The 16,672-nt window shown below is 31.7% G+C and overlaps 1 protein-coding gene across 1 annotated transcript in view; it reads right to left on the reverse strand.

Moving 5' to 3' along the window:
* Positions 1-16,672, reverse strand: part of nAChRalpha4 (nicotinic acetylcholine receptor alpha4) — a 191,453-nt gene that overhangs the window by 102,454 nt on the left and 72,327 nt on the right. Inside the window, exon 4 of the mRNA XM_018512497.1 lies at positions 4,784-4,893. Within this exon, the coding sequence (XP_018367999.1) occupies positions 4,784-4,893 (110 nt within the window). The remainder of the gene's footprint in view (positions 1-4,783; positions 4,894-16,672) is intronic.

The following is a 16,672-nucleotide window of genomic DNA, read 5'->3' on the forward strand; positions in this document are numbered from 1 at the left end:
CTAATAGTATTCACATGAGAATAAATGATTGATGAATTTCAATTATTATTATATTGATAATCGAAGACTATCGACGCTATTACTAAATGACTATTACCTACTAAGGAAAGAAAAAAATGTTTAATCCTTCGATTCATTAATGGCACAAATATTTTCATACTAAGAGATGGAAGGCATTTTTGTATGAAAGACCCTTTTTCTGTTAATTATTATTAAAGTGTATAGATTATTATTAACATCAACTTTATTTAAAAAACATTTAAGGGGTTCCTAAAGCGAAGTTCGTACTCCGATGAAGTCACCAGAGATCGCTGTTTTTCAAGCGCATCGACATGTCTTTATATAGTCACCAATATCTAACGCAACCTATGATACACGCAGTCGCACGTTTGTGTCAATTTTCGTATAACAAATTCGTCGCGATAAAGCGTCTAAGTCTAATTCTAAGAACTCGACGTTATTTATTCGTGCAAATTACGTGTTTGTGGATTACTATTTCGTAAGTACGGGTTGCAAAACTTTCGTATCAAGCAAATATTATCACGATTTGACAACTTGAGACGCCATGTTACACTAACAAATGGTAAAAAATATATCAATTTCGAAATTTTTGGTCGTTCTCGGGATAAACTCCACCTCAAAAATATACGTATTAATGCGTATACTTTAATCCTGGAAAAGGATTTTCGAATCTATGAAAGAGAAAAAAAGTATTTGTTATATACAAAGATTATATGATTTAGTCGGTAATACAGACGGCTTTAGGATCCCCTTAAAAGTTCAAATATGAATCTGGATCTAATAGAAAAAATGCTTCGTTATTTGACATTCAATTGTTCTTCAAGCAAATGACATTTATTTAATGTTAAATACGCGACGTACGCAACGAACAATTTATTTCTTTTAAAAATAGAAATAGATATTGGAAACAAGTGCATATTTTAACGCTGCAATATTTGAAATATTCCGTGAGTAGGTAAGGACAACGTTTACTTTCCGCTTCATATCCATGATGCTTAATATTCACGATCTATATATATAGTATGTAGATTCGATATCAGCGATGCTTTCGCATCGAATACAGAAAAGCGGGCCTTTGCGCGAATTATTAATGCTTTAGGAGCGATATAAAATGACTATTTAATCAATTCTTTCTTCGCAATTTTTTTGCTACATAACAATGAAAAAGTGTAAAAGCTGTCATGTGTATCAGAAACAGAGATACTCATGAGTATTGTTTTTAACATCAAATGTTAGCGAGGCATGTATATTCACTATCACTAAATCTCTCCGAATATTGCGACAGAACAATCAAATTTTAAATTAGTATTACAATTTATGATTACTATTATCCCGTTTTAATCGAAATTAGAGCCTGTCGATTTCAACTTTTTTTAATGTAAATGTGTATCAGGATAATGAGAATGTACATATACTATGAATAGACTGATTAGAAGTTAATAATTGCTGCATTAAATATAGATGTTCTGATAGTTTAAGGATCATCAATCGTTATTCTTGTGACAATATTTTGTGATATTAAGAAATGAGTGAGGAAAAATGCAGGACACGTCAGCAAAATACGTGTATTTAAGACAAATAAGTTACAAGCAATAGAAAAGAAAGCACCGTAAATGTAGGTGACTTGGAATAGCATGTATTTTTGTTAAATTTAATCGTGGTATCCATCCATGATTGAATTTAACAAAAATCATGCTGTCTCACCTATACTTATTCCAAGTCACCTACATTTACGGCATTAGAGCAATATACAGAAAATTTTTATGTCATTCCTAAATGTAACAAAATCTTGTCACGTACTTGAATATAAACCGAACGAGACATTAATCGTGAATAATAATGTCATCTGCAATGTTAATTATTTTTAAATAGAATAAATATTTATAAGGACGATACATTTATTTATTAATTAAGTAAATTAACGAAATATTAATTCAAATTATCATTCGCATGCCAATTTTACCATCGTTTTGACGAACAGACGAGAATCTTTGTTTAATATTCTTTTTTTTTTCGAATCGAGAAATATAACCGGAAATTGCTTTTTATAGTGATTGCCTACAATCGCATAGTTTTTTGGTCCATCGTATCTTGAATAGACCCATGTAAGATTTTAAAATTGTTTTTTTGACAGCAGAATCGAGGCCGTTTAACATGACATTTCTTCGCGATTTCCTGCGGTGATGTCCCGTTTATTCGGGATCCGTTCGCGCAAACATTTCGCCGCAGCGCCCATGTTTCATGCGATATGAATAATAATCTATGGGATGACTACATCGCTCGCATGCCTGACACGAGCGTGAGCCAAGGATTTGTAACAACGCGATTTTTGGACTTAATTGATCTTAATTGATCTTAATTGACACTATCGCATTTTATAGTATATTATAAGATAACTCTAGTAAGACTCTAGACGTTACTATGTAACGTAAGCTGCAAATAAATATATCTTGGTTCATTTGTAACACTGAGATTATATTGATTTCAATTTTCCCCAACACCGACATTCATGAACAAATCATTCCATTACATTCCTTGACACTCGCGGTAGAAAAATGATTCGAAGTGTTAATTGTGAAATAAATATAGGTACGTCCAATTACAAATTCTGTGGCAATCTAGCGAAAAAGCTCGCGTAAAGCTCTCGTTTGTTAGGCGACAAGAGCGGCAAAAGTTACGCAAATATGTACAGACAATATCGGTGAGGAATGTTGAGGATCTAGTATGTAATTACAAGCGAGGATGCGCAATTTCGAGGCTTTAACTTTTTACAGGTGTAGGGCCAATTTTGCGTGCCAAGCGTTTTACTTGTAAGAACACCGAAAGTGTCTCAATTATTATGGTAAAAATTCTCTCTCGAGACAATTTATTGCGCAATAAATAATGTTATTGCTCGTAGTAGCAGAACGTTCGGCACATGTTTTATTCAACAGCCACTCGGTACTCGCAAAGAATCGAGGAAGCACGTGAATCGTCGAAATCATCGAAATCGTTTCTCTGAGATAGAAAAATTTTTGATGTATTTCATCGTATTACTATCATCATAAATTACTATATTCATAAATTTTCATCTTTTGTTTTTATGTTTATTGCACGCATGAAAATATTAAGTCACTAAAATATTTTGCGTAACTATAAATTGTATAATTTTAACTGTTTTATTAATTTTGTCAAATTTTTACGGCATCGAAAAATAATCATTTCAAAGAAAATTTTAAGTCCTTTTAAAGAATTTTATCTCAAAAATTGAAATGGCCAGGGGGAGGTGGCCGATTTAACAGAGAACGCCCTATATGTATATACATATACAGGGTTAGCAACTTTACCTCATAACAATAACTCGTTACCGTTACTACTCAGTTTGAAATTAAAAATAAATTTATTAATAAATGAGTTTTAAAATTAATTTTGTTTATTTTCCCAGTAAACAAACTGACGTTATTTACCGTCATTTTGACGTTAAAGGTGTTATTTTAATTTAATTACAATAATTTAATGTTTATTTTCGTAAAAATATTGTTTTGTTTTATTGCCAATGAACCAAAGTTTAATGTAAGTACAGAAATATTTTGATCTCTTTAGTAATTTTGTTACAATTTTGTTTAAACGTTAGAGGGTACGATATAGGTGACTTTTCCCAACGTGTCAAGTATGTTTTATTTAATTGTTTCTTCATAAAAGCTTGCTAAGCACGTGATTATTCTGCACACGTTATATTTCAACGTAACTAGTTTCTTTTTTTAAATTACCAATATCTTTATGTGATTGATATTAAAGAAATAAAATGCGTCTGTAGATTGATTTTCACACATCATTTATTTATCTGAGTGAAATTTCGCACGTTATTAATTTATTTGATTGAAGTTTACTTTAAAGACGTTTTTTTAAAATTCACGAGCTTCCTTAAAGTCACCGCCAATTGAACTGTTTCACATTTTTCCGTAACTTTTGAAACGATGCCGCGGCGCGAGATGTACCGCCCGCATCGAATATACCGTCCTACTCTGAAATGCAATATGCACGACAATGGTACCTCTCTCGTCAGGTGAGTGGACACTCGTTTTTTGTTTAATTTCGTTATTCATTGCAAACAGTTACATACTGGTACGCACATGCACTATCGATTAACAATGTAACAAATTTGAATTAATTTAGATTAACTGATGATGTAAAATTATTTGAAAAACAATTTGAAAATAAATACATACGTGTTATAGAAAACCAATTTTAGTTTAGCTGTTCAAAAGAGAAAAATAAATCTATTTAAATTAAACAATTAAAAGCTACTATAATAAATAGCAGTTACTTCGATTTGTGAAATTTATCCAAACTATAAATCAAATGAAACTTAATAGTTACAAATCGCTATGAATACATAAATCAAAATTTTTATTTTTTTTTATTTTTTTTTATTCTGAATAAAATAAAATACGTATCATATAAAACTTAATTAAAATCACCATATGATCAATATTACGGATTGTCATATCATGCACAATAAAAAAAGAAACGCGCGCACAATTCGTATTTCGATACTGATCGCAATTTGCATCGCAGATCAACATACAAAACTACTATGTGTTAAACGTGTGCCCGCTCGACCCTCAGTTTCTCTCTTTCTCTCTTTCTTTCTCTCTCTCTCTTTCTCTCTCTCTCTTTCTCTCTTGGCAACATGCTGTGCCACTACGATATGTATATATATCAGATCAATGTGTATCCATAATAATCAAAATCCGAAACAAGGCGCAGCTGATGAACTCACTTGTTGTAGAGTACTATGTCAGGCCGCCATATGTGATCGGACGGCACGTGCAACATGTGAACTCCACCGTACTCCTTCGGCTCCCATCGCAGTTTGTAGTCGTACCATGACTTGAAACAGCCAATACAAGAAATATAAACATTATTGATACGTTCTACACAAAGTTTATAACATGATTAATAATAAGTCGTGGAATTAATAAGTGGAACAACAAATCCATTCACGATAAATACAATTTTTAATAATTCCGATTAATAATTGCGATTTTCCATTGTCATTAACAATAATATTTCATAACGGAATCTTTGTTTAATACTCCGGTATCAATAATTCATAAATAAAAAGTAATAAATCTTCTGCAAATAAAGCTTCATGGATAACTTTTGTTGGAAATTAAATTTTGTAAAATTGAAAATTAAATTTTGTAATTAATAAACACACACAAGTACTCAAATAAAATATTATTTTTACATAATTTTAACGTGAAACTTAATTCCAGAGATATGCAACTCTGAAAATTGGGAAATCGTAATAAATGATATCGAAATTTGTGGAAAAATTCAGTATGATCAAAAAATTTGATATTAATGCGATAATATACACATAAATTATTGCTTATATGTAGACATCGAATTTTTATGCAATTTCGTATTTTTTTAGAAAGCAGATTGGAAAGTAGCATCAAAATAGAAATTTGTCTGATTAAAGAAGCATTATAAAAATACATATTTATTTGTGCACATTGCCCAAATTTGCATATTTTGTCGCACTCTTTCAAAAATCCCGGGGCAATTGCAAATAGTGTTACAAATGTCAAAAATGCTTTGGCGTAGCATATTTTTATTGACGATTGGAACTTCATAAATTAAGAACTTCAAGTATCTCTGTAGATAAAAATCTAGAGGATTTAGATCGGGTAATCGTGGAGGCCATGCAATTGGTCCTACAAATATTTTTTGCTTTATCTCAGTAACAATGGATATAGTGCATAAGAACTTTTTTCATATTTGGTGTAGAGAGCTCGTCCCCGAAGTTTGTTACCTTATTTTAGTTACACTCTATATATAATTAATCATTTATTTACAATCATTTTTTATTATACTTTACATATAATTTATAATTATTTAATAAAAAACTTATATTAAAGAAAAGAGTTGACGTGTTCAATGAACTATTAAGAAGTATATACTTCATTAAGAAATATTTCTGCATTTGATTTAAGATGCGATAAATTGTGTGCAACGTAGTATAATTTTGATAATTCCAACCTGTATTTTGCTTTTTCCTCTTTTCCAGCTAGTTGTCGCCCTAAAGCCCAAACGTAATTTCTTATTATAATGATTTCCGTTGCTTTGTGAAGTGATAAAAGCCACATCCCCTGAAGGTTACTGTCGCGAACTAAAACCCGAGAGACAGTAGTGCACTTTTCCCCGCAAATATTTCTTGTTGGCATTTTCCCTGAAAAACCCATTCTTTGTCTGTGATTCGAGAGAAAATTTATTCCATACGGTTGGTGAATACTCAAGAAAGTTGCTTTTATGTTTTTTCTCTCATATGTTCCTCACATTCTTTCGTTCATTCGCTTGTAAAAATACTATTAATAATAATAATTTCAAAGATTTCAAAGTGTAATATTTCCCAATTTCTGATAATAGCCTGTGTCACTTGTAATTAAAATCTCTATAAAAATTTTGTTAGAATCACTATTATAATATTTAAAATATATCCAATTAAAGCTTAAATTAAAATTTTGAGAGAAAGAGAGTAAAATTTAATTTTATTATCTAATCTTAAAAATACTTGAGATTAATTATTTAGTCATTAGAATAGAGAATATTTAATACGTGTTATTTTATTTCATTTTACATACTATAATATACGTACTCATTAAGATACGTAATAAATACAACACCTGAGTATTATCTACTTCTCCTATCTCTTCGCTTTTACATCAGCGTAAGACTCTCATTAGCCTTATCTGAATTTTTATTTTATTGTTTAAGATTGAGAGACCTTACTTATATTTATATATTTATGTAATTGTGTTTATATTATAACATTTCTTAATTATAAAATTAAATATTATAGAAATTATATATATTCTGAAATTCTAATATTTTATACAGAATTTTATATAATTTTATCAAATGATGTTTTACACAACAACAAAAATTTTTTTTCGAAAATGTAAAATAGTTTCAAGTTTCCGCTTGATACAAGAAAATCATACAAAATACCATAATCTCTACGTAAGTCACGTAATGTTTTCTTCCATAGACACATATGTACAGACGGTTTTGCCGGACACGTGTATGATTTCGAAAAGGATTTGAATTTGTTCCGCAAAGGCGTGAAGTGAAAATCCGATAGTCCTACATTCTTCATTTGATTCTGTTTTTAATTAGACGTTGTTACACAATATTTTATCGCTTATAATAATGATTAACGCAATTTTTAATTTTGTTTGTGATTGGATAATTATATAGTGCAAATAAAAATAAAAATTTTACTTTACACAAATAACAAGTTACAATCCTTTTTTGCAAACGCAATTTCTATATAAGTGAGCCAATTAAATTTGTCGGTTAATAATTAATCAATTTTGAAGTCAACCATTAATGTAAACACGTCTAAAATAATTATTAATTATGTAATAATTATATATGATCATATTTATCAAATAACAATTAATAAATATTATAGAAATAACCAAAATAATCCTTAATTATTCCTGTTATTCGTTGATCGTGATTATTCATCACGTAATTATAATCATTAATTACTGATTTAAACATTCGACGATAAAACATAATAATTATTATTAATTCAAGTTTTAAGTAATTCTAATTTGTGCGTCTATAAGAATTAAAATTTAGAATAGATGTGCAAGAGTTAATAAATAAAAACAAAATAAAAGTGTAATAAATAAACTTCAAAATAAATCATAATCATCAAATAATTTAAATCATCATGTATATGATTCACAATATTTTGATGTGAGAGAGGAGACTGTTGTAATAGGAAATTCATCCTTCGCTTCGCAAGGCACTGCAGTAGGAAATAGCTGAGGGTTGCAGCTATTTACATGTCTATTAATCACGACATATTGAGGCACATATATATATATATATTTATATATACATATGACAGCCATCCTAATTACGCGAAACATTCACAATTCACATAGATTCGTGAAACACTCAACGGTACATACGTTATATGCATGTACATATGCATCCTCAGGCTTCGCGGCATCGTGCAGCTGTTGTATCATCACTAATATAAACCGCGGTTCAAGTACCATAGTTAGTAATTAGTTCACTTATGAATCAATTATTTCAATAGATTCGGTGCTCAGTCACCAATGCCGCAAATTTCAAATCATGTGGAAATTCATTGGTTAAAATACCTATCTCGGCAAGCACGTAATCTCCATTTGCGCATACATTTCTATTTAAAAAGAATAATTAATACATTAATTAAATAGAGAAAAGTCTATTACGATCAAAGTTTCATGTTATAGATTAATATATATATATTTTTTTTTTTTAAATAAATTTATCTTAGAATATAGGTCGAGGTAATATTTTTTGCAATAAGTTCATTATAGGTTTTAAGATGCTAGTAGTATCTTAAAATCTATAAATCAACAATCCAAATAAATTTGGGAGGATTATTGATATTTCAACTTGATTGTGTTGAAAGTCCGATGCGCAGTCATATTTCTAAGATAATTATTTAAAGTACATAATATGGATTAATCTAATATTTGGCTTCGATAATAATTGGGTATTTCCATATTTAATTGAGGTATAGTATTCATACAAATGGTTCTGTTTCTAATCTTAATAAAGATTAATTAATATTGTTAAATAATATAGTAAAAGGTAAAAGAAACCTTTTATAAGTTACGTAAAGTTATAAAAAAATTCTATTATTATTCACACTCCGCTATTTCCTCGTAAAAATAACCATATCCTTTTATGTTCGAGATAAATTTAATAGGAGAAAATGCGATTTTAAAACAACGAAAATAGTGAATCTGTGTTAAAAAAGATTAATGTTTTTTTTTCAATCGCGTTTTAAAAAATAGTATCGCGATAAAGGCCCATTATATCATATTTACGTCTATCGCGTTTTACATCATATGTTTTCGCTGTTAAAAATTTGGCACGCACTCCAGAGTTTGACATTTGCGGTATCATAAATTATTTTCGCGCTCGGTGTTAATACTACCATTAATATATTTAATACTCGATACGACGCAATCTCTCGTTATACGGTTTATGCATTTAGAGGGTTCGTATAGATTATGAAGTACATTGATTTATGGACCAACATCTGGCCTAGTTAAGTAAATATTCATATTTCGCACGCATCGAGTTATAGCGTCAGTTATGTCAGTATGATCGATTGTGTATTTATGCACGTTTTACTAATTAAATAGTAAAAGAGAGGCACGCGCGATGATTCTTATTATTATGGATCGAGCAGCAATACGAAACGCAGATGAATATCATAACATCTTTTTTAAATCTTGATTACGAGAATTTTATTATCGCAAAACTATATTATGATAAAATAATTAATGGAATTCTATCTCAAATTGACAGATTGTCTGAAATGAGTCCTAAAACAAACAAAACTTCTAAATTATTCAGTTGGCAAAAACTATTCCGATCATGAAGAGCTGACGGTAGTCGCTTTGCCGAGCAAAGGTCATCAACCCCATTGAGTCTACAATTTTCCCTCGCTCATTCGTCCTTTCGTTCCTCGGCATTTCGCTCGATTGCGCCCGGACACGCTTGCACATATACATAGGCATACACTTGCAACTTGCAAGTACATGCGCACATATTACAAGGAGAGCAACTGTAGGAAACATACGTGTTCTATATGCCGGAAAATATCGAAGCAGAAAATTGTGCATTGGGATTGCGCGAGATTTCATGGATTTCGCTCGAAGGAAGCAAGTAGCCTTCAAGAGAGAATATAGCTTGTTCAGAGGACAAGAGGACGAGAGGACAGAAGAGGAATGAACACATGAATTCATCGACACGGTCTCTCGAGCAAAACATATTTCTCGATAACAAGAAGAAACGACCTGTCTTGAAATGTTTGCCACGTCGAAATATACATATGTGCGCGACATTGTAAAATCATATCATAAGTTATACGTTTTTGTTTAATCGTTAGTGACCATTGATTGTAGTTTGACAGTAGCTCTTTGAATCTGAGAACTTTTTTAAGCTGGAAGAATACAGCACATAGGATTGAAAGAATGAGGTACATCAAATTTTTGACAGCTAATCCGATCAGATAACAAAGTTATATATATAACAATGTTTACACCTTTGCGTACTTGTACATTGTGAAGATTGTTGACTTTTTTAATAGAATCGATTATATTGCATGGAGAGAGAGAGGAGAAAATAAAATAAATTATAAATATCGCCCTAACTTGTGTAAGAGCTAACTTCGTAAATTCTATTCTTGTAAAACAACTCTTGTTTAATTTATTTAAAGATAAAAGAAGAAGAGAATACCTGACTCTAAGCTATAGAAATAAAATTTTAAAGGAAAGAAAAAAATTAAATAAATAAGCGAAGATAAAAACTGTTACGATAATATTTTTTCGTGAATTTTACAATTTCAGAGAAAAAAATTAAGATTTGAAAATATTTGCTTTAAATTATTTTCAATTATGATTTAAAAATATTTGCTTTAAATTATTTTTGTAACGTATAACAAACAATTTTTATATTTTATAAAGATTGTGCATTTCGCGGATTTTCTCTTTGTCCATATCCATTCTTGTGTATCAGGCTACGCCTCGCCCTGATGAAGTGGACTGTAAGGTTCACGAAACGTTGACATTACAAGAATGGATCTGGACACGGAAAAAATCCGCGAAATGCATAATCTTTATATAGAAAGCACCCGTGGAAGCATCAAGAATATTAATTTTTACTATTTAAATAATAAAATTAATAAAATAATTAAAAACTGCCATTTAATAAAAAAATAACTTAATGTTAATGTTGGAAATAAAATTTTTTCTTGTAAACTTTTTAATTAATACAAATGTTTTTTTAAAACTAACAAATAAATTTAGAAATATAGTTATAATAGACAATTTTTTTTTTAATGTATCCATATTAATATATATGAAGTAACAATGTTAAAAATTAACTCTTTAATTAACTTAATAAAAATTTTATTTTATTCTGCCTAAACTATTTTATTACCTATTTTATTCTGCCTTTATTTGCTTCAACTGAAAAATTCTTTGTACGCGTTAACAAATAACTTGTGGTTGGAAAAAGTATGATGATATGCGGACAGCATGCCATGTATTAACGCTTAAACTAAATCCTTGCAGATTTCGCCATTTATGTCGCTGCTGCCACGAACTGGTCGTAAATTACATATTTGGACAGCGTCATGCCAAAAAGCCCGTCTAGTTTTATGGTAACGGTGTGTGAATAAATATTAACATTTTCGCGCGTGGGAAAATGGGTGAAACTCGACGGCTGCATCAGACGCGTCCGAAGCTAAATGTGCTTCCTAAAATTCCAGCGGCCAGGATCGCTATGTCACGCAGTCGGGAAATGTACACGAACAACGCGATGGAAATATCCGTATAACATCATCGTCTAAATAGCATTACATGCATCCCGAAATATAATTAAATTATTACTACTTTACGCGTTCCATTTAAAATCGAATTTTTAAAGTTATTGGACTTACATATCTTATCGTTTTTATCAATGCAATTTTTTAATTGATTGAAGATCGCGTGATATTAAACATTAATACGTTTTAATAAGTAGAAATTTCTACTTCACGAAATCTCATTAGGACTTATACATGCAAAACATACTTTGGGTTTTTTTTTATAACATAGATACGGATATTTCGACGAGGAGGAAATTTTGCAGCTGGATGATGAATTCAATCGAGATATGACTCGGTTTTCTCGCAGAACACGCTGAGAATAATTTCGTTTGAGAAGAGAGCTCGAGGATCTCCTTTCGTGAGAGAAACTTCGTGAAAATTCGATTGCCCCGCGGCCGTTAATTAGTGGCCAATTATCGCGAGAATCTGCAGATGGTGCGGGACCCAACGGGAATTTCTTCCAGACAGAATTCAATCAGAGCATTGAGAGGTCTAAAGAGAGTTCAACGTTTTTAGAAGACTGTTCGCAAATCGAAAGGTGAAAAGTAAAGTGGATGATCCGCTTATACTGACTAAAACTATTGTTTATGTCAACTACAATCGATTGGATCCAAGGTTAAAGAAGCGTAGCAATTTCACGCGATTAATTCAGTTATTAAATTTAATTAAAACTAAAACGCAGTTCATATTTTTGAGAACTAAATATTAAACACGATAATTTTAAATAAAATTATAATTAGATTCGAGTCAAATTTCACACAATATAGAGCTTGTATTTAATTAAAAATTTAGATCAGAGCATACAAAAATTATGTGAAATTTAAATACTATTTATGCTTATTTTTTAATTACGTAAAATATTTTATTCTCTATGGTGGTGTTACATTAATATAAAGATATTTTTACGTTGACAATTTAACCTGAATTCATTTATTTACGAGCTTGCCTTTGGAATCTCGGAAAAAAGTTGTCATATAAATTCGAGAATTGTTTCAGCTGGCGATTATGCGTTGGTGCAATCAGCGGAAATAAATTCGAGTGCGAGTACGAATGTTTATGTGCGAGCTGCATTTTTATGTCGGCGTTGGCGAACGTAAATGAAGTTTAGATTTATGTGTTTTTCGGTGAGATGAGAGGGAGACTAGCAGGAGAAGGTGGAATGTCGGAGTTGTTTTCGGGAGCGGAGTCGATAGCACCTCTCTCGATGCAGCTTCTCCCTCTGCGAGCGACGATGCAGCTTTCTCTCCCTCCTCTCGCACCCGACCCTGATGGGGTGGAAAAGTGCATCCGCCTGAAAAGTTACGCGAAACCAATCTCTCGTTTCAAAGAAGAAGCTCCGTTGAGAATTTCGTGCGACGACGTGGCAATTAACGTCCGCGAATTGAATCGGTGATCTCGAGAGAGGAACGCGAGTCAGTGCCGTTGCAAAGTTTACTTTCGAGAAGTTAAAAAGTGAGCTTGATGAGGGATGACGTTTTCACCGATTACGTCGATTAAATAAGAAATGAGTCTGAAAAGGAACGGGCTTGCACGGACAAATTGGCACGCTGCTAATAACTCGCGATGTTTTCGCAAGGATCGGACATTGTGAGATAAAAATAAAAAGATTATGCTTACAAGACGATCGAGCGATCTTACTAAGAATTTCTCGTTTTTTGAAAGTTCTCCAACTCTCTAACTGGTAGCACGAGAGACATAGAAAAAGTTATATTTACGCATCCCGGAGGAATCTATAACTATATAAAGTTTAAACAGAGAGTAAGCTTTCGTGCAGCTAACTGAACTAGTTCTCCCATGCGATTCGACGACAAGTCTTGTTTTATTTAATACCTCGGCCGACGGCGTGCTAAAAGTCGATGTTTCGCACGGAGGTAAACGTGCTGTCGTAAAAGTCGACTTCGCAGAAGGTGGCGATAACCGTTTTAGTTCACGGTGCACGTTGATACCACGATCGGGTATGAAGTTCTCGTCCGCGAACATGACGAAGGCGTTGCTTCCGCTAGGAATATGCTAGAAGCTAACTTCAACATTTGCTTCTCACATTACTGTGTATCGAAAAACTTTTGCAAGCATAAGCGACGTTATTACCAGGACGTTATTACTGTCATAACACTGCAATTGCATTGTTTAATATCTCGAACAAATCAAAACGGAAAAAGATTTTTTGATTGGGATACGCCTCCAAAGAGGAAATGTAAATCACACACAACATAGTGAACGGATAAATTACGTTGTAAGACAGAGAATCATGTGCATCGAGAAAAGATTTGCAAGACCCGTTTGCTCAATGGTGCGAGAAAATTTACTTGGCGCGTCGCCGTGTGGAAATCTTATAACCACCTGAAAAATCTGATTTATTGTAAAGCGCTCGGTGTGTGTATCGTGCGTACGTTATATCTAGGTAGCACACACTTCCGGCAAATGCACAAGCTCCCTGCGGTAACAGAATTTTGAAAAGCAAGTCTTTCCTGTTCGCTCGGGAACCCGATTTATTTATACAACGACGTTAGCTCAGGAAGAGGGAAGGATAAAAGATTATCAGTCACCTGAAGCGTAATATGCGTTGTCGGCATGCTAACTTTGTTATCCGGTATCGACATAGAGAATCGAAAGCCAGACTGATGAGAGCGAACGACCTCAAAGTGCAAAAAAAAAAAGAGGAAAAGCAAAGGTAGAGATAGTGACGGGAGCGAGAAGAAAATAATGGAGCGGAAAAAGACACGAAGAGAGAAGAAGAGCGAAAGCTGAACTATGATGGATAAAGGAGGAAGAGAGGTCGAGGTGGGGTAGTAAAGAGAGCTTTAATGGTCAAAGAAGCAAAACAATAAAGTACGAAGCTAGAAAATGACAGAAAAAAAATAAGACAAATTTAAATTGAATGTAAAACGTGAAATAAGGCAAGGAAAATAAATAATAGTAGATAATACGTTATTAGGAAACAGTAAAAATGAGAAAGGAAGCCGTGAAACGTAGATCAAACAACCGAGACTTAAATAAAAGAAAAAAGAAATGAATATAAAGTACGTTAATTCATGTTATAAAATAAAAAAGGATTATTAACAATTACGAATAGTTAAAGGCAAGGAAAAGAAATGGATGTATACTTAATCATAAACATGAATAATGCATTCAATATACCTGCAAAGAAACTTAACAATTATAATTTATTAACTTTTTTCTTTAAAATATATAGTATTGTATAGGTACTGTATATATTACATTATTGCATATTTAATATTTATATATATATAAATATATATATATATATATATTAAATACGTAAAAATATGTAATATACATTTTTCATATACCATATATATGTATATATTATAGGGCAATTTAATTTTGAGAGAAAAATCAGGGGATATAAAGACAGATCGTAACTGGAGTGCTTGATGAAACATGTAAGTGGTACGCGAGCATAAAAAAAAAGCAGAAAAAGAAGGAGCCTAAGCGAGAATGCGAACAAGGTGTTTGCAGATAACAGGATTGTTGATGTTGTGCTGTCGCTATCAATTTATCTTCGACGTATTGGCTGCTGTCCGTCTGAATCACTCAAAAAAACGAGATTTTGTTACGGACTAAGCCCTCGCCCTCGCTCTCGTTCGAGATATCGGTTCCACTACCTGACAAAAAATCCAGCGAAAAGAAACCTGAATATCATTTTTTTTCATAAAGTTTAAATTTACAAAACCCTGAGGAAAAATAAAATTATAGTTCGCGCGAGCGTGCATTATTATTGCAATTAATTGCAAGAAAGAAGAAAATAATTTAACAATAATATTATTGTTCTAAACAAATATTATTATAAACAACTGTGTTTAAAAAAAAATGTTTTGATTAAACTGATTATTTTATAATACGATTGTATATATTTCATAATATGAAATAAAAATTATAAAAGTTCTTTAATTTTATTATTCGAATAGGCCATTAATCAAATATTTCACGTCGCTCAATTATTTACGCAAATGAGGGCATAAAAGTATTGCATGCTAAAATTACAACACAATTCCCATATGTCGATGCTTGTGCGCAATTTATCAATAATTCTATACTTCCATTAAGGTCGATTAATCGTTTACAGCTCTCCTGCTCCTCCAGTTCGTTAAGAGCGGAGACATATTTGCGTGTCAACGGTTCTGCGATATCCTTTTTCTTTTTTTTTAAATTGCAATCCTATACAATTAAGTAAGTTCCCAAGCCAGCTGGCGACGTATTTCACCGCGTAGTTTAATTCGTTTTCGTGCTCGGGCAAGGAGAAGTAATTTCGCTTGCGGATTCGTCAATATGTACGAGGTCGATTTTACGGCAAAATTAAACTGGCAACTCAAATGTACGAGAAAAGCTCTCTCAAATATTTCGCTATTTCATCAGGGTAAATCGCATAGGTACCGCCTATCCATATTACATAAGAAATTTTGCGATTCATATCAGGAAATGTTACGTGACAAGTCTCTCAATATTCCGACATCTCACGGTACAGTTAATATTCTATAACTTTTCACTATTGAAAATATTCCACTTCCACTTCTAAAGTATAAGAATTATGAAGTATAATAAGGTAAATAAAAATAAGACAAATAAAAATTATCATTTTTCTTATAAATGATAATTTACAAACATTTTATCATATTTCATACTTTTTCTGGGAATTTAATAGATTTTAACAGATTTTTTATATGCGGACTTTATATTTATGTTCTTTTATATTTATCATATACGAAACTTTCTCTTCGTGTGTATGATAGATGATGAAACAGATGTGAAAGAGAATGAACGGTAAGCAGGATAAGGGAAGAATATAAACTTTTTATTGCAAGCCTCCGCAAATAAACTACCGTAATAAAAATTGAGAAAGTTTCACATGTTGTGAATTCGCATAAGGTTTAAGGTGGTATCGCAAAATGACTTTTCTTAAGATTTGTTTGAAGTTTTTACTATTTGAAGATAATGATATTCTCTATACATACGTATCATTTTAAGGGGGGGGGGGATTGGTAACCAGGCATGTTCATAAGATAATTACATTTAAAGTTAGTACTTTTAACATGTGCTAGATAAGAAGTTTCCTATGCTAGACAAGGAACGACAGTACATTTTCAATTATAGCTCAAAAACGGTATTTAGAAATTTGATTAAAAACTAAAGGAATATAGATAAATATAATATGAATTTTCTAAACCGAAGAAAATGAGGGGGGGGGGGGGG

This window comes from Trachymyrmex cornetzi, unplaced genomic scaffold, assembly GCF_001594075.2.
Source record: "Trachymyrmex cornetzi isolate Tcor2-1 unplaced genomic scaffold, Tcor1.1 scaffold412, whole genome shotgun sequence".
NCBI lineage: Eukaryota > Metazoa > Arthropoda > Insecta > Hymenoptera > Formicidae > Trachymyrmex > Trachymyrmex cornetzi.